The sequence below is a fragment of the Diabrotica virgifera genome, chromosome 5 (assembly GCF_917563875.1).
Source record: "Diabrotica virgifera virgifera chromosome 5, PGI_DIABVI_V3a".
Lineage (NCBI taxonomy): Eukaryota > Metazoa > Arthropoda > Insecta > Coleoptera > Chrysomelidae > Diabrotica > Diabrotica virgifera.
The window spans coordinates 2,401,905-2,422,106 of NC_065447.1; the positions used below are offsets into that span (position 1 = coordinate 2,401,905).

General features: G+C 33.9%; 1 protein-coding gene across 1 annotated transcript in view; it reads left to right on the forward strand.

The window, feature by feature from the left end:
• Positions 1-19,806, forward strand: part of LOC114333575 (ras GTPase-activating protein 1) — a 28,718-nt gene extending 8,912 nt beyond the window's left edge. Inside the window, exons 4-9 of the mRNA XM_028283474.2 lie at positions 934-1,236; positions 3,442-3,791; positions 5,015-5,206; positions 5,269-5,467; positions 6,447-6,677; positions 12,312-19,806. Coding sequence (XP_028139275.1) covers positions 934-1,236; positions 3,442-3,791; positions 5,015-5,206; positions 5,269-5,467; positions 6,447-6,677; positions 12,312-12,875 — 1,839 coding nt within the window. The 3' untranslated portion in view covers positions 12,876-19,806. The remainder of the gene's footprint in view (positions 1-933; positions 1,237-3,441; positions 3,792-5,014; positions 5,207-5,268; positions 5,468-6,446; positions 6,678-12,311) is intronic.
• The last annotated feature ends 396 nt before the right edge of the window (positions 19,807-20,202 follow it).

Sequence of the window (20,202 nt, forward strand, 5' to 3'; positions counted from 1 at the left end):
TCAGTATTTTTATAGTTATTATCCAAAGAAAATGAAAATGACGATAATTTTAAAAGTTCTGATTTTTTAAATTATATCTTTTTTTCAAAAATATGAATTCTAAACCGGTGAAAATTGTTAAAATCATTACTTATGCTAATACAAAGAAATTTTTGTAAGGATTACTATAAATTTTAATTTTTGTGGAAATGGCGTATGTTTTATTTTTCACTTTTTCCTAAAAAATTCGAAAGGGTTCTCTTAGTTTCATCATAACTTGCTTAATTTTGATGCTATTAACTTCTTCTGGAGCTCATGTGTTAGGTATTCTGAAGTATTTGATAAGTATTTAACAGGTATATTTTATAAAATGCATCGTTTTCCCGTTATTTAAGCTTGATTAGATTTGAGTACTCATCTAAAAAATATAAATTCAATTACCTATAACTCACTTTGAATTAACATTAGTTTAGTACTTTTAGTGAATAGTGTATTCAATTTTTTATTGTCTTCAATTTTGGTAAGAATAACTTTTTTGTAAAAGCTAATAGTTATACGTGAAAAACAGCTTTAAAACATGCGTTTTTTTACGAAAAAATAAAATCTTTGATCTTTAATAACTCAAAAAATATTGATTTATGTTAATAACTTAATATAACAAAGTTTGGTTAGAATTTGTCCCTCTATCGATCTATGGTATTATTTTTAATAAAATAATTTTCACCCCAGAAAAGGGGTGGCATCCACCCCCAGGGTAAAAGCGCAAGTTGGCTTTGGTTGGCAAGTTGGCTTTGTTCCTTGAGGTATCCTCTAACTGCTCACCAACTTTCATGAAAATCGATGGAGGTTCATCGAAATCGGAGGTGAAAACCTTCAGTGACTGCACTAATATGTAGTAAATATTAAATGCAAAGATTCATCTTAAAGTCAATCTTTATATCCTCTCTTTTCCAGCTCGTAGTAGACGGTTCCAAACAACTCGATTGGGTACCGGAGAACCAAAAAGCCAAATCGGAAGCTGAGAAAATCTACGCAACTCTGCGGGAATGTCGAGACCAAGCAGGCTTGAAGAAAATGCGCGGCATCAAGCACCAAGGATATTTGCACAGAAAGTCGGATAAGGCCGCCAAAAAGTGGAAACTGTTGTACTTTGTTCTTTTAGTAGACGGTACTGACACGCATCTGTACCTCTATGAGAATCCCAAAAGGACCAAGCCCAAGGGATTGATAGATTTGTCGTGTGCGTATCTATATCAGGTAAGTTACATTAATTATTCCTTATTATGTGTTTATTATTTCTTATTCTTTGCTCATTTCTTGCAAAACTTCCGCGTTTGTTTTCTTCTGTGTCTAGTCTATAGTTACACGGGACTAAATCGGGCAAATTTGGTGGATATTCGATTAACATTTTCGCTCAATTTACTTGATCTGACGATTTTTAACTTTTTGTGAAAGTATTTATTGGCAAGGCAAACCAAGGCATTTTTCTTCTAGTTAGCAAGGAAATTATCCAATATAACTGCATAGTACACGCCAATAGGGAACTTGCACATTTTTTTATTACATAATAATGTTCAGTTTTGTATAAAAATGAGATTTCCAAAATTTCACGATTCAAAAACTCATAATAACTTAGAAGTACAAATTTAGTCTTCGGTATCTTAAAACAGTTCAAACAACTCGTGACGTCACAGAGTTTAACTATATGGTTCCGTTTATGGTTATATTTAGGAATATTCTTCTTCTTCTACTTTAGTTTATTGGCCTCCACCTACTTGGGTATTTGGCCAGCTCATCGTCGGGGAATAAAGGAAAAATATCAATGACATTTATCGTATGTCATTGTAATAAATATATACCAGTTTGTTAAAATTGGAGTTTGATACAGTTTTTGAAGGAAAAGAAAGAAGGTTTAATATTGGAAATAAAACCATTTTGTAAAAGTATAAGTTTTCTATGAATAGTTCAAACGATCAAAGACACTTGTAACGTCAAATAACTGTATTTTCTACTGACGTTTATAATGTCTAATTTAAAATTATATACAGGGTGCGGCAAAAGTCAGTTCCCGCTATGTAGTTTCATGCATAAGCGCGATAAGTACATGCTAACAATCGGCCTCGCATAACAGGTGTTCCCTACTGTTTGTAGGGTTCCCCTTGAGTTTCGTTCATCTGCCTGTCGCGTGTTGCTGTTCGTTGTGGGGTCTGCTGAAGAATAGTGTGTATGCTAGGCTAGGCTAGGCGACCGCAAACTCTCTCACAGTTGAAGACAATTATTGAGGAAGAAATTGAACACCTCCGTAAGAACAAGGCAATCCTCAACCGAACATGTCGTAGCGTTGCGAGCCGTTGTGAACGTTGTAGCGAGGAAGATGGACACCAGTTCAAACATAAAGCTTAGATTTTTATATGCACCTTTGTAAGCCAAATTTGCGACTTAATTAAACGTTTTGCATTTTTATTTTCCGATATTTTTATTATTTTTTTTTTCATTTAATTTGCGACTTAAACGTTTTGCATTTTCATTTTCCGATATTTTTCGATTGTGCAAATCGGGGAACTGACTTTTGCCGCACCCTGTATATACAATTGGTGTAGAATGTAAACATACAATCCCGTGACGTCACGACGCGTTTTTGGCTGGCTGAAATAGGTTGAATTTTTAGTCGTCTTTAGGGGCCAAACGCAAGACAAACAAGACTTTATCTTTGATACATGTTCTAAATTATGTTCTGTTGTGATTTATACAATTTTTTTCGAATTTAAAATTTTATGAAAGTTCCCTATTATTGTTTTTTAAGTAATTAATGAAAATAATTCCAGCCTCCATCATATACCCAGCCGATCTAGAACACTTTTGGTCGATTCGATTTATGTTTAAGAGCTTTTCTCTGCTGCTTTGAATATGTCTTTACAACACTAGCCACACGGGACTAAATTTAGCAAATATGGTGGATGGTCGACAAACAGTTTTTCAACTTTTTGGTCCTTCCTGAAAAGAAATTTTGACCGAATTCATCTTAACAGTGTAAACTTTCGATTATGAGCTTATCATTAATTGAAAAATGACTTTCTATGAACCATTTTTTTAGTTTGTGACTTAAACATAGTCACACGGCACTGAATCTGGAGAAGATGATGGATTGTCGATAAATTCATATGTCATTTGATGTAATGTTGCTTGTACAACGACTTAATTATTAATCAATGAGAATAATACGTTTCGCATAACAAAACACAGTCTCCATCATCTTTCCAGCAGATCTAGTAGACTTTTGGTCCATTCGATGAACTTTTCGGGGCATTTCTCTACCGCTCTGAATGTTCCTTCGTTTCCCACGTGTAGAAATGAATTCTCTAATCGATTGTCACCAATCGTTTATTTATGTACAAACAATTTGTTCCATTTTTGTGCATACGAATTAATTGACCATATTTAAGTCAAAATCTGTTGTCATAGGTACACGACAGTCTGTGGGAACGCTCCCACTGCCTCCAGCTAGTCGAAAGAGCTCTCCCATGTCTAGCTACCGTTACCCACCTCGCCGCCAGATCTACAGAAGACTGTCAAGAATGGGTGAACGCCCTGAAACCCTTGTGCGTTCCCCAGCTGAGCAAAGCCACGTCCAAAGTGCCAAGATTGCGGGAACTGCGTTGTTTGACCTTACACATCATCGACGCACATCGGTTACCATATAAACTAGTGCCACAACCTTATGTTACCATTCAACTCAACAATCAGGTCAGAGTTGCCAGGACCAGGACCAAGTCGGGTCCCGACCCGGTGTGGGATGAGGAATTCGTCTTTGAGTAAGTTTTTATACTATTCTTATATTACTTTTATTCTGTATACAATGATATGTTCGTTGGAGAATAATTAAAGTGACGAAACTCTGAAGGAAATGCACTAATCTATTAGATGTTGACAGCTTAGACGTACAGACGATACTATACTAACTAAATTAATGATACAAATTCTTTCTTCGAACTTTTCGTTGTCTATGAACATTTCGCTGACACCGTGAAACAATTACAAACGTGGGTGTTAATCATCTCCGATGTAGTCTAAATATTGAAATAATATCACAACACAGTGGCGTGCTCGCCATATAGTCTTAGCATGATGTAACATGTTTACATCTGCACTTGTTAATATATCATGGAATAGGAAAGTGATATTTGACCCTAAAGGCACATAGCACATACTTTAAACTACGGCCGGTTCGGGGTCGTTAAGTTGTGGTATAGGTATATTGGAGATATACTTATATTGGTCTTGTTATTGATAACAATTTTCATGTTTCTTTGAGTGAATCATCTCCAATGTAATGAAACTTTTGTTGTAATTCTGTTCTTTTTATAAAATCTGTATATTTTCAAAGTCAAAAGCATGGTTAATTTGTATAGAATGTTTGGCTAAGGCTACAGTGTTTAATATGTTTGTGTGCAACAATCATTCTTTATAGATATTCGTGTGTTTTCCCAATACATATATGTTGAATTGCAGTCTTTTCAGTTTGCTTTATAAACAACATCTGGCTTGAAAAGTAAATTGTAATGACTACAATAATTCTACATATATATTAGGCAAATACACCAATATCTAGAAGGGTTGTTGAACACAAACATAGTGTACAAACCACTAAACGCTACTGGCGGTAACACTACCTCCTTAGCCAAACAACCTATAGAAAATAACCATGCCTTTGACTTTGAAAATGTACATTCAAACAAGTTCTTGTTTTCGTTTCAGTTTGGAAGCAGCAAGTTATATTTATTACAAGACTGCGCCATGTTTATGATTGCCCTTATAATAATGATATATTCTAATTACTTAACATCTGTCTCACATCTGAGACGCGCCGCTTGTCCTTTATCATCAAGTTGCCAACCAACATCACTTAAAGTGATGCAAGTGATCTATTATCACAGGATTTTACATTCATAAGCTATTCAGTCCTCCGTGCAAAAACGTTAAAACCGTATGGCGTATACATACATTTTATTTATATGTTTTTTTTTCTTTTTCATAGCGACGTGCCATGTGATATTGTGTCATTCACCCTCACTGTTCATAATAAAGGAAAGAGAGGGAAAGAGCAGGAAGTAGCTGAACTCCACGTAGAGCTATCGTCCTTAGGTAACGGAGAGGAGAGAGAAGAGTGGTACACCTTGTCGGGACTAACGCCAATGGGTGAATGGGGCTCTCTAAGACTTAAAACAAGGTACGACATTCTCACGTTCCTTAACAACTATCTTAAATTGATTTTTTATGTTTTTGTTATAGGTATCTGCATGATTTGGTTATGCCGGGTGAAGAATACAGTCCCTTGCAACAGTTATTACTTGAACCTGGCTTGGTATCTGTTAAAACTTTAGCGGAAATTTGTCATTCTGATAGAGCTCCATTAGCTACGGCTCTATTACGAGTTTTTAGAGCGGAAGGAAGAGAAACTGAACTGTTACGGGAACTCAATACTGCAGAGGTACGTAAAATTTCGCCATATATTATTTAATGCTCATTTTAGAAAGTTTTTGGATGTTATACATATTTAGATAGTTGATATTTGGACATGATGCAGGGTGCCATGATAGGGCAGGAAAATCCATTGCATTAATTTTCAAGAAGGTTATGCGTGATATCCAGGAGAATGTCTCGGATTTTGTCACGAGTGACGACTGCACTACCTTGAGCCCGGATCTAGGAGTGAGAAAGAGGGTGTGAGAGAGAGAGAGAGAGAGAGAGAGAGAGAGAGAGAGAGAGATTTAAACATAGATGGTTACGTTTTGATTCAATTTCAATCTCTTACCATCCTCTGATACGTGTTTCTACTCAGACCCGTCATCAGAGAGGCTTGAAAGAAGCTCATCAGAGAGGCTTGATTGGTCTTCTTCTTCTTCTTAGGGTGCCTGTCCGTTCCGAACGTTGGCGATCATTCTGGCTGTGATGACTTTGTTGGTTGCTATACGGAATAGTTGTGTTGAGGTATTTCTATACCATGCTCTCAGGTTAGCAAACCAGGATATTCTTCTTCGTCCTGGTTGGTAAATATATTAAAATATTATACCAATGCATGCCTTTAGCGACCTATAACGAGGAAAGATGAAGTGAGTGACGATTGCGATTAAGGTAAACTACAAACTCAAAAGTAAAGACGCCACTGAGAGTGATGCTCGGAATATTTCTATTCCACTAATGCATCAACAGTTTACCTATCTAAATCACCATCATTTTGTACTCTGCGTCGAGTAAGAACGTGAAACAAAATAAAGAGAGAGATAGAAGGAGGAGTACATGAGGTCGTAATCGTGGCATTCAGCAGGCTTTGTAGGTTGTTGACGATTTCTTTTAGCTTATTTATCATGTATACCTGAATTCTTTATTATTTTTGACACTGTTTTGGCTCATTATTGGTATTCAGATCTCAAATATTGGTGAATTTTATATGTAATACATTTGTTTAGATTCTGAGGGAAACAGAAACGTCAACGTTGTTCAGAGCAGCTTCTTTAGCAACTACATTAATGGATTTGTATATGAAAGCAGAATGTGGGGGTTTCCTACAGGCAGCTGTACTGGAAACGGTTTTGAGATTACTGGAGAGCAAACAGAGCGCTGAGTTAAATCCTGCCAAAATGGACTCCTTGGATGATGCTTGTAACAACGCTGAATTCCTATTACAGATTTTGGATCAGGTAAGCGATTTTTAGAGATAAATTATTCCGTTTTTAACATTGATGTTGTGATTTGATTCGTAATTTAAATATTTGTTGATATGTGTTGGTTTTCTATACACCTGCGTTTCATATCCAGTATCCTTCTTGAGACAAAACATTGAGGAAAGGTGTTGTGTTATTGTATTCATTTTCCACCTTTTCCATGATAAATGTTATTGTCTCTCCTTTATCGTTTATATTATTTAGGAATGTGTCCAATAACTTCGATCCATGAGGCCACATTGAGAACATATCATATACATATCTCCACCATACTGTGGGTTATAAATTTTATTTCTTCTTCTTTAAGTGCCATCTCCGCGGCGGAGGTCGGCAATCATCATAGCTATTCGTATTTTAGAGATGGCTGCTCTGAAAAGTTCATTTGATGTACATCCGTACCACTCTCTCAGGTTGCGCAGCCACGATATTCTGCGTCGCCCTATGCTTCTCTTTCCTTGAATCTTTCCCTGCATAATCAATTGGAGCAAGCTGTATCTCTCTCCACGTGAAATATGTCCGAGATATTCCAATTTTCTTGTTTTGATGGTATTTAGGATTTCCATTTCTTTATTCATCCTTCTCAGAACCTCTTTGTTTGTAACGTGTTCTGTCCACGATATTTTCAGAATTCTTCTGTACACCCACAGCTCGAATGATTCTAGTTTTTTTCATTGATGCAGCATTCAAGGTCCAAGCTTTCATTCCATAAAACAGAGTCGAGAAAACGTAGCACCTAGCCAACCTAACTCTTAGCTCCAACTTCAAATCTCTTGTGCAGAGCACTTTCCTCATTTTGTTACAATTTTTAGAAACAATCTGTTTGAAACAATTTGTTACAATTTACAATATTTAGAAACAATATTTATTTCGAAATCATCCATAAATATATTCGCTAATAATTGAGATAAGGCAGAGCCCAGTGCTGGAGCAAAAAATGTTTATAGAATTCATTATTTATTTGAAATTTGAAAATAGGTATTATCAGTATATTATGTCAATAACTCCATTACAGCTGATATATTTAGCCTTGTTCTAGTTATCAATGTATCATCATTCTCTATTTTTTTATTATTATTTTTAAAGTCTTATCTAATGGCACATTTGTAAATATTCTATTTACTAGGCTTGTTCAATTGAAACGTATCTTTGATCCAGAAAAAATTTATTGGTAAACATAACTATAAATAATTACTACTGTATTTAAGGCACATAGTCCATTGTTTCAGCAACCGATGCATGCTCTGTCGTTGGTCATATTGCTTGGATTGATTAAAGTTTCATTGTACATGATTTCGTTAATATGCACTCTAGGTTCCGTAAACTCCATGAGCATGGGTCCTTCATGATTGAAAAAACATGTTATAGTCGGTTCGCTAAACTCAGACACAACTGACTAGTGATTTTAGTAGGTATTTTTTTTGTTTTTGGCCAATTTTGCCAAAATTGGCAAAATTACTAACTATTTAGTAATTATTTTTTTTTGCCAATTTTACGAAATTGACAAAATTACTTACTAAAATTACTATAAAGTTGTGTCGGAGTTTAGCGAACCGACTATAACATTACCTTGGCCGCAGAAGGTTGAAATTGGTATGAGCGCAGGCTGATTATATTTGGATGGATTGTTAACAACAAACGGCATTTTGAAGTCACTATACTTAAAATAGCAGTAAAATACAAATGATAGGAACTGGTCAGTTTGACGTGTAGAAACATAACTAATATTTCAAAACATTAGTTGAGTGATTACAAGTGTTTCCAAGGCTAACCTGGCTAAAGATATGTTTCAATTGAACAAGTTTGTACAGTCTCTGGCCATATTATTATGAACTATGAATTTTTATAAAAATGTACTATTCAACCTAGTACATTTTGTTAAAAAAAATTTAAATTTAGTTTTGTTATGTAATGTTAATGTTATACATTATTTATAATATATTTAATAATAAACAGCAATAAAATATTTGAAAATTTTACATATTTATATAATTTTTAATATTTTGTTAAATTCCTGACCTTAATCACATAAAAAATATTTGGAAGCTTTTAAAACCAGAAATTTCCAGTGAAAAGGTCACAAAGAAAATTGTTTTGATTGAAGAACTAATATATCATTGAAAACACAATGACAAATTGAAGCAAAGTGAATTTAACTGCATTCAAAGTATGCCAAGACGGGTACTAGTACTAGTGATACTCAAAGTTAAAGGGGTCTCAACAAAATATTAAAAAAACATTATAAATATGGGATATTTTAAAATGTTTTATTGCTATATATGTATAATATATTCAATAATAGGTCAAACTGGCAAACAGGTGTACGTTCTCAAAATAATTGATAGTGTGTACACTACTTTTTTGAGAACATACACCTGTTTGCCGGATTGACCTACTTAGAAGTGTGTACAAGCCATACAGTCTTTTTCAATTTATTCAATAATAAACAGCAATAAAACATTTAATAAATATTACATATTTATATTTTTTTAATATTTTGTTGAGCCCCCTTTAACTTTGATTACCGCTAGTACCCGTCTGGGCATACTTTCTTCTTCTTCAAGTGCCGTCTCCTAATCGGAGGTTGGATATCATCATCACTATCTTTACTCTATCCATCGCTGCTCTAAAGAGTTCTATAGAACTGCATCTAAACCAGTCCCTTAAATTCTTTAACCATGACACTCTCCTTCTTCCTATACTCCTTCCGCCTCTTATCTTTCCCTGTATTATCAGTCTTACCATTTCATATCGCGGTCCCCTCATTACGTGTCCCAGATATTGTAACTTTCTTATTTTTATTGTGTTTATTATTTCGCATTCTTTACCCATTTCTCGCAGTACTTCCGTGTTCGTTTTCCTCTGTGTCCATGCTATTCTAAGCATTCTTCTGTAACACCACATTTCAAATGACTGTAGCTTATTTATGTGTTCTTGTTTTAATGTCCAGCTTTCAAGCCCATATTGTAGTATCGAGAACACGTAGCATCTCAAAGCTCTTACTCTCAGTTCTAAGCTAAGGTCTTTGTTGCAGAGAACTGTTTTCATTTTTACAAACGCATTTCTTGCTCAAAAATGAATAACCATTTTCAATTTCGTTGCAACACGCAACTACAGCCGCATCATTATTCCAGTTCAATCAGAGAGCATTTCTTGCTATTTCTATCCTGGTCCTTATTTCTGTCGCTTGATCATTTTTCTCTGAAATCCAGATTCCTAGGTATTTGTATTTATCAACCCTTTCTATCGGTACATTTCCCAAATGTATGCTTGTTTGTATGTTTGTTTTCTTAGTTATTATCATGTATTTGGTCTTTTTTATATTCATTTTTAGTCCATATTCTTCACAGATATTGTTTGTTTTGTTCAGTAGTAGTTGGAGTTGTTCAGCAGAGCTTGCCATAATCACGGTGTCATCTGCATATCTTATGTTGTTAATAGATCTTCCGTTAATTATTATTCCTTCACTTTGAGATAGCAATGCTTCTTCAAAAATGGCTTCACTATATGCATTAAAGAGTAATGGAGACATAATACATCCCTGCCGAACTCCTCTCCTGATTTCAATTTCTGGACTGGGTTCGTTATCTATTACAATTTGTGCTCTTTGATTCCAGTAAAGGTTTGTTATTATTCGTAAGTCCCTTTTGTCTATGTTTTTGTCGTTAGAATTTGGACTAATTTTTCATGTCTTACTTTGTCAAAAGCTTTCTCAAAATCAACGTAACAAACATGCACATCCACATTCATGTCCATGCATCTTTGAGCTAACACATTAAAAGCAAATAACGCCTCTCTGGTTCCTAGTCCGTTTCTGAACCCAAACTGACTATCATCTATTCCTTCTTCTAGTTTTTTGTTTATTCACTTCAATCTTTAGCGTTTGTATTTTTAGGGATAGCACAAAAGGTTGAGAGTAACCATTGTTTTGGTATGTTTCCTGTTTTGTACACTGTGTTAAACAAGTCTACGATAATGTCTAAGGTTTCATCATTTATGCATTTTAAGCTTTCTACTGGGATTTGGTCTGGACCTACTGCTTTACCATTTTTGCTGTTTTTTAATGCCGATTTAATTTCTTCTTTTAATATCTTCTAAACCGTATCATCTTCTACTTCGACTTCCATCTGCTCTGTTCTATTGTCTTTGAACAATTAATTTATGTATTCTGTCCATCTCTTTAATTTTTCGTTAGTACTCAACACAAGTTTCCCATCTGTATCTTTTAGTATTCCGGGTTTTCTTTTTCTGTTGATCTGAGTTAATTCCTTAATTTTTTTATGTGTGTTAAAATTATCATGTCTTTTCTGGTGTTCTTCTATTTCTGCGCATTGTTGTTTTAACCACTGTTCTTTAGCCCGTTTAATTTTGGATTTTATTTGTTTATCCACATTTTTGTACATCTGATTATCTTTGTTTTTATGCTGATGTCTTTCTTCCATTAAATCTAAGATTTCCTCCGTCATCCATTGTTTCTTTTTGTATCTGGTTGGTGTAAGAATTTCTTTTTGACATTTATCTATTTCTTTCTTTATTAATAACCATTTTGTCTCTGTTTCAGTATTTTGCTGGATTTGTTCTTTAACATTCATTAAACGGTTATTAATTTCATCTGTCAGGCGTTGTTTTATGAGTGGGTTTCTTAGTTTACTTGTATCGATTTTTACATCTGTTGTTCTGCGTTTTATTATTTTCATTTTGAGCCTAATTTTGGTCACTACTTGGTTGTGTTCTGATACTATGTCGGCACCTGGATAGGTTTTTGAAGATATAATTGCGTTCTTGTATCTTTGTCTAATCAATACATAATCTATTTGGTTTCTTACAGTTCTCCCTTCTTGATCTGCTGGTGACTTCCAGGTCATTCTTTCTTTGGCATTTTAAACAATGTATTAGTTATGACAAAATTATTGTTTTGGCAAAATTCGATAAGCCTGTCACCTCTTTCGTTTCTGTTGCCCAGACCATATCTTCCTGTACATTCTTCTACTTTTTCGTCTCCAACCTTTGCGTTAAAATCTCCCATTATAATTGTAACATCCTGCGTTTTAATGGATTTTAAAATATTGTCTAGGTCTTCGTAGAAAGTTTCAATACTTTCAAAGTATGCCCTAGGGCATACTTTGAATGCAGTTAAATTCACTTTGCTTCAATATGTCATTGTGGTTCCAATGATTATTAGTTCTTTAATCAAAACAAGTTTGTTGTAAACTTTTCACTGGAAATTTCCAGTTTTAAAAGCTCCCAAATATTTTCTATGGGATTAAGGTCAGGAATTCAATAAAATAATTTAAAAATAATTTTTAAACAAAATGCACTTAGTGGAATAGTTGATTTTTATAAAAATTGATAGGTGGTCATATTAATATGGCCAGGGACTGTATGTCAAAACTTATTAAAATAATATCATTATTTTCAAATTGTTGTAAAATATTTAATAAACAATTTGACAGTTCACTACAAGGAGAATTCATCGTAATAAAAATAGGTCTAAGTGATGTATTCACTTTTCGCTTTATGAACTTTCGGTACTCCATAAAAATGAGGTGTCTTTCTGTAACGAGGTGTAATTAATTTTATTTGATAATCAAAATTTGTTAAATTCTTTTTTAGGTAACACTCAGCATATTCATGTCTCCAGACGCCTGTCCTAGATCCGTACGGTACATCTGTGGCTGCTTACAAAAGGCAGTCGTCTCAAAGTGGGCCGACGAACGGTTCGTTCGTACCCGCGTAGTGTCAGGTTTCATCTTCCTCAGACTGCTCTGCCCAGCTCTCTTGAATCCGCGACAATTCGGCCTCGTCAGCGAACAACCAACTCCAGCAGCTACAAGAAGTCTAGTAATGGTAGCTAAATGTCTTCAAAATCTCGCTAACTTGGTGGAATTTGGTGGTAAGGAGCCCTACATGGAAGTCGTCAATCCCTTCATACTCAAAAACAAAGAACGGATGGTGGTCTTCCTCGACCAACTCTCCATGGTTGGCGACCCTGGAGAACCTCGTGTCACCAACGTCCCCGACAGTGCCAAAGAACTAGCTACTCTACATCACATATGCGTCGCCCACCTCCCGGAACTCCAGGCGGTCGCAAAACTCAACTCAAACATCAAAACTTTGGTTACAGTTACTGAAATGTTGGCCAAGCACAAGCAAAAGTACTTGGAGATGATCAGATAGTAGGATGAAGGCGTAGAACTGTTTTACTGATGGTAGAGCAAGAGGTGGCAACGATCTAATAGATTGTTTAACAAGATATTTATTAGCTTTTCGTGCTTAACAAATTATTTAAAAGTCAAAAGTTACAGTTTTATAATTATCTTAACCAGTCTTTCTTATTGGTCTTCTACGTAAAATATTTTCTTAAAAATTGTCGAGAGAAGTATGTTAGAGTCACTTTATTTACAAATAACGTACAGTAGGCGTGCCAAAATTTAAATTCATGCGAATTTATTGAACTGGAAATATTGTTTCACTAATTTATAACAAAAACAAGGAAAAACGTAAAAAAAATTGTGCAGAATCGGATCTAAAAACTCGAAAATCGACTCGCGTTATTTTATTCAGTACTCGACAGTTTTGACTTTAAACCTCATCTGTAAAGTAAACGAATTAAATAATTTTAATCCGAATCTGGAAGAATCATCAAAAATAATTTGAAAGATTGCGCCCACCTCTAACATTTTACGTATTATATAGAGGTGGGATTCATTCCAACTACTTTTAAACTTTAAGGCCAGTTCTACCTTTAAGTAATGTAAAGACTTCCGCAATATTAGGTACACACTCGTTTCCGCCTCTTCTTCTACTCAAAGAGCCAAGTCAATGTTTTTATTTTATTTTCTAGTTCTATTTTTAGGTTTATATTTTTTGTACAGGGTTTTCTATTCGAGTGTTACTTTAGAATTAGAACAGTTTTATACCTAACCTACTGATTTTTCTGATCTCCTCGATGTAAGAGCGGGGGCAGTCGTTTTGTATGTGCAAAAGACAATAAAACACAAAAAATCGTCTGAAAGTTTGGTCAAATAGACTTTTTTTAAGTTTCTCTACGGTTCTTGGTAATTTTTTTAGTAATTGAGAAATTATCATAAAAAAAGTCATAAGTCAATCTCATTTTGTTTATTAGAAGTGGTTTTATTGCAGTAATGAATGATTTATTATCGTGGTTATCACTTATATCAGACAAAAACTTGATTTCATAAAAAATACATATCCCCAAACATTTCAGTACGCACTATCGGTCTTGATTTTCACTATAAATCGGTTAATGCAGTGTAAAGCATTTCAAAATGTCATATATCACTTAAATTGTCCGCTAGAGGCATAAGTGTCTACATAAATGTGAAAATATCACTGAAAGCATCGCTAGAAGCACAATGAAAGATAAGTCGGTCCTTAAAAGACCAATGTGACAAAAAACATTGCTGAAGAAGCTGGTGGTTACTGGGGTTACTGCATAAATATCAAAATTTGCTTAAAACGCCAACTAGAAGCACCACTGTAGACAAACAGTTGCATAAAACAAGAATAGTTTCCCTAGAGGAGAGAAAACATTCCAAAGTGTCAAATGTCACTTGAAATATCCGCTAGATGTCCTACTGTATAGTTTTCATAAGTATCACTGAAAACAACGTTTGAGACTAGTGAACACACTTAAAACATGTCAAATGTAATTTAAAACGTCTACTAGAGCCAACAGTGCAGTAAAAAGTACACATAAATGTCAAATTTCACCAAAAACATTGCTGATGAAGCTAGTGGAGGTTCACAAATGTCACCTAAAACGCCATATGGAGAAAAACTTCTACCAATGCAGTAAGAGACATACATAAGTGTCAAATGACACCAAAAACATCACTAGTGGACAGTAAGTCATCTCAAAGTATCAAATTTTACTTTGAAATGCCCGCTATAGGCACTGAAGTAGATTAAGTTGTGCATAAATATCAAATATCGCCTAGTGCAGACTATTAAAAACTTGAAATGTCATTTAAAATGACTTCCAGAGGCAACAGTGTACCATAAGTTCTGCATAAATGTCAAATTTTACCAAAAACATCGCTGGAGACGCTGGTGAACGATTAGTATCCTAAAATGTCAAACGTCACTAAAAATATTGCTGAGAAAGTTAATGAGGACTTGTCAAACGTCACTGAAAACTTCAAATGTCACTTAAAATGACTTTTAAAGAGGCAATAGTGCATTGTAAGTTCTGCATAAATGTCAAATTTTACCAAAAACGTCGCTGGGGACCCCGGGGGAATGGCCAAACGTTACTAAAAACGCTCATTAGAGGGGCCAGTTCATAGTAGGGTCTGTATAAATGTCAAATGTAACTTTAAATGCCCTCTGGATTTGTAAAATGCCTGCTAGATGCGTCAGTGCATAAAGATAACTCAATATCGATAAAATTTTTAATTATATTGTGATTACTTGGACTAAAATATTTATTATCGCTCAATATAATACAGTACGTGCCATGTTAATGTAATAAGTCCAACAGATTTATTGTTTGGTGCCATATTCTGAATATGTTAAAATAACTACCTTAAAACTTACAAGGTATCGCCATATACGTATGTCCTTCCAGAGATTGTTCAATAGCTTTTTCTTTTAAACTTCTCAACATATATCATCCAGCTCCATCTAGATCATGCATTTATTCTTTAAACTCTTTGTTTGTGCTTTTTGGGCATGTTTTATATCCCAACAACATAAAACTATTATTGGCAGCTACTGAAAGAAAGAAACCTATTATTCAAAATGTATTTCATTGCTTAGTTCCTTCATCATTGATTTAAACATGTTGCGTCTTTCAAAATGTCTAATAAACGTCAAAAGCTATCATCAAATGACGCCTAATGCTTTATAGATATATACTCGCAGGAAAAATCAATTAGGACTAAATCGGCAGAACTAAATGGCTACTGACTTGTTTTGTTCGTCGCTGGGAAAAACCATGGTATGTTTCGTCGAAATGTCAACATTTTGACGATTTGACTCCTTCCTAAATAGACATTAGCATCTTTATTCGACAATGTTAACTGAATCTACAAAGCTCGACGAAATTAATAACTGCTTGTCATATCTGCAGGACCTTGAAATACAGTAGTATTGTTGCCGATATAAAATGTGCTCTCTGTCTGTCTTATTCACTACACGTCAAATACGATCATTACTGTAATAAACAACCACAAACACCGTAAAATACTCACAAAATCTCACGAATTTGTTGTCTATTTGTATTTACATCATATGTAGACTGCGCATTTATTTTAGTTTCCGATAAGACTGCCAAAAAGTAATGGAATACTAAGTCATTAATAGATCGCCTAAAAGCATTTTTTTTAATGTGTTAAGGAGTGATTATTGTAATTTTAACTTATTTCATGCTAAATTGTCATTTTAAGGGGTTTCGGCCTTGTTTCTATGTTGTAGAAACTTTTATTCTCAAAAAAATTTATATTTTGCTTTGATATTTATCGAAAGCGTGGTGCGCCACTGGCAACAAAATGGAATATAAGTGAATTATTGGTAGAAATCTCCCTATTATCTTAAGGGCCTCATTCATGATCTGATTTGTAGTACCTCTAGTGGTACGACAAGAGAGAGAGAGTGATATGTTGGATCTAAAATCAGACCGTGAATGGGTTGTAGTACTACTAGTAATACCACTAGTGGTACGACTAGCGGTATTACAAAGAAAGTTGGAGCGTGAATGCCGATGTTGGATGTTGGATTAAAAATTTCCACTACACTGAGAATCATAAGTTAAGGATATAGAGAATGTATGCTCATTTTTATAGTTTATTTTTTCGTGAACCGATTAACGGATTTCGCTAATTTTTGTTTTTATTATCTTAGATACTTCTTTAGTATTTACACAGTTGTGCAAAAATTTAATTAAACTTCTTTTTTGTACTTATACCGGGTGGAAGAAAAGTAATGATTTTCTTATGTTAAGTTTGAAACACCCGGTAGAGAGAACGAGGTACAAATCTGTGTATAGATCGGAATCGTATTGTAGTCTTATGTTTTGTGAACATTTTGTTTTTTGAATCTCCCTGATATCTTTAGCTTTCTAAAGATAAAGAAAATAACAAAGAAAATAGGTGGTTTTACTCCTTACCATGTATTTTTACCGAAACAAAACTAAATTAACACTAACAAATAACAGTTAACAAAACTTTGAAAACAGAAAGTCACATAACGTAAACGATTGTCGATCAGGTAAGTGGTATGCACAGCACAACTTAAGAGAGACGATATTTTTTAATAGAGGCTCTATGATGTTTTGGGGTGGGGTGGAATTACCCTGAAAGTAATACGGATTCGGTGTCTACCTGGAGGCTCTTTAAATATCGAGAGTTACATTACATATATTCTTTTTCTTTGAACACTCTTTTTCTTTCGCACTATATATAGGAAATAATGTCTTAGTGGTATGATAAGACATGACCTCCTCACGTATCGCAGTCGTCAGTTAAAACACATATTAAATAGTAAAACGGTCTAGTTTCTTTGTTATTAAAGATATCAGAAAATTTTAAAAAATAAATGATTCACAAAAGATGAGACTACAACATAGTATCGATGCATAACCACCATCATTTTACCTCTTCCTCCCTAAAGGGTGTCTCAAACTTTAGTTTCGGTTAAAACACAAGTTAAAATACAAAACCGTCTATTTTCTTTGTTTCTAAAGATATCAGGCACATTCAAAAAAAATTTCACCAAACATAAGAATATAATACGATTCCGATGCATTATTTTACCTCGTCCTCTCTACAGGGTGTTTCAAACTTAACATAAGAAAAACATTTCTTTTCCTCCACCCAGTATAAGTACAAAAAAGAAGTTTGAGTAAATCTTTGCACAACTGTGATAATATTGTTCGTCCGCTATAACTTTTCCCATGCGTCACGATTCTTTTTCAAACAAATTAAGTCAAAACATAACGTCGATGTGTATATACATTTTGTATACTGTATACTATGTATATTATACTACACACATCGGCGTACGTTTCACTTTACGTTTTGACTTAATTTGTTTTAAAATGAATCGTGACGCATGGGAAAAGTTATAGCGAAACAATACTAAAGAAATATCTAAAATAGTAAAAAAAATTAGCGGGATCCGTTAATCCGTTCACGAAAAAATCAACTATGAAAATGAGCATAAATTTTCTATATCCCTAACTTATGCCTCGCAGTATATTACGTATGGGATGTCTACAAGTTTCTTTACGCAAACATTCCTATTTTGCAAATATTTAATAGAAAATAACCTGTCACAAAAATTACCCTTATTAAAATACACGATTATTTATTATCTACTTTTTGTTGGGACCAATCATTTTTCTTTCTGTAAATAAAGACCAGTTTCTTATTAATCTAAAACTATTTTCTTTTGGCATCTTATGCAAATTTACTATTCATTTTTAAATGCAAATCCCAGCTCCAGTTTAGTTTACTAAAATAGAATATAACTACCCTACGTCTTAAAAAGTCGTAAAAATTACAAGAGTCGTAAAAATTAATTAGTTCATATCAGCCCTAGACAAATGATAGAGAAACGAAACTTATGGCATGCTTAATAATTATGAAACCTCAACTTATGTACCCAAATCGTCCGAATTATATTTTGCATAGACTTTACGGGATACATTTTTTAGTGTACACCACCATGAAAACAGATGTCTGAAAGGTAAGACCTTTTTTGGCGGCTAGAAAGATAAAATTTTGGGTGGTGAATGGTGTTGTAGTACAACTAGAGGGACCACAAAGTAGTATCACTCTCTCTCTCTTGTCGTACCACTAGTGGTACTACAAATCAGAGCGTGAATGCCCCGTATTATTGAATTGAAGACAGAATTGAAGCTAACAAGGGGGCGCAGTTTTTCGACCAAAAAAAAATAAAGGGGCAATAATTTGAAAATTAAACTTGACTTAATATAGGAAAGTTTTTAAAGATCTCGTTTATGTTAGCTTTATTTATGATTTTTATCATGGAATAATGAAGTTTGGGACTTCTTTTATCGACTTCAAACTTCAAGCAAAACAATTTTTTTATGCCAAAACAAGTACAAAAAAGCGACATATGTATATTTCATTTTGTTGCTGGTACGTAACCCTAAAAGAATCTTATAGAACTGATATTTTTTTAATTATAAACGTAAAAGAAAGATATTAACTATATTAATATTGATTTTCTTTACTTTTGCATTTGCATTTTACTCGTAGATAATTGGAACAAAATAATTATATCAAGAGACTCAATTTTAAACTTTTTCAAATAATCGTAAGCTCAAGAATTTATTCTGGGAGTAGGTTTACACTGAACAGCTTTTACCAGCTAGCACTACAACTACTTATTACGAGTATGTTGCACTAGAGAAATGCTGTAGTACAGTTCGACAAGGATGTAAGTTGTGATAGGATGTATAGACATTGAAATAGAAATATTTCTTCAAATTTTTTTATCACATTCGGTCAAGATTTTGAATACACCACTTCTGACACCAATTGTTACGTTTTTTTACAAACTGCTTTCAGGAATGCTGTTTGCGTGAATAAAGTAAAATTATTCATGTTTAGTCGTTTATTCGTACAGCTACACAAACATATTCGTTTAACTGACTTCTCTTTGTCTAAATTATTCTACTGAGTGAACTACTACTATATTGTCGTGTAGTTGAATAGAATAAGCTGGGCAATTTGTTCAGTGTAAATTTACTTTTAGTTCGTTTTTTGGCGTCAAACTTTAAAATAGGTTCCTGTTGTATTAAAATACCGAACATTTTTTAGCATGGAGCAACAATGGAGTGAAACTTCAGATTTTGGCGATTTGGCTAGGCTGAGCTTTCGACTCCTCCATTGGAATCATCTTCGTGATCTTAATTTACGCAATCTGAACCGTGATTGTAAAGTAGGGCGCCTCTAAACATGCCAAAATTTAATATATGGCAAATTTTCAAAATACTTAATAGCACCCCTCGTTATTGTAGTAAACTAGTTTGGATTTTCTCATTTTTTTACTTTTGATACTTTTCATTGATTATATTGTGATATGTGATATCTCAGAATACATTAATTATTGATTGTTATGTAATTTAAAGATTGGTCAACACCTTTTTTAAGACTTTTTATCGATTTAAAAATAGTCAATATAAAGTAATGTGATGCCCAAGGATTATTCAAAATTAAAAAAAAAAACATCGTGTTGTAAAACAATATTCAGTATTTTATTATTATTTTACTTGGAAGAGTTTGTTTCGACTTAACAATTATTACATCGTGCCTGAAGTAATAGAGTCACTACTTGGGGAAGTCACAACTTTATATAAAATGCAGAACTTTCCCGCCAAAATTTCTATTTAATCTATTTGTTGAAGAAATATACATAGTATACTCCAGGATCATGGAGAGTAGGAGGGGAAGATCTGTAATCGATTTAATTGTGGTACAAAAAGGGTCTATCGAGATGGTACAGGATGATGTGT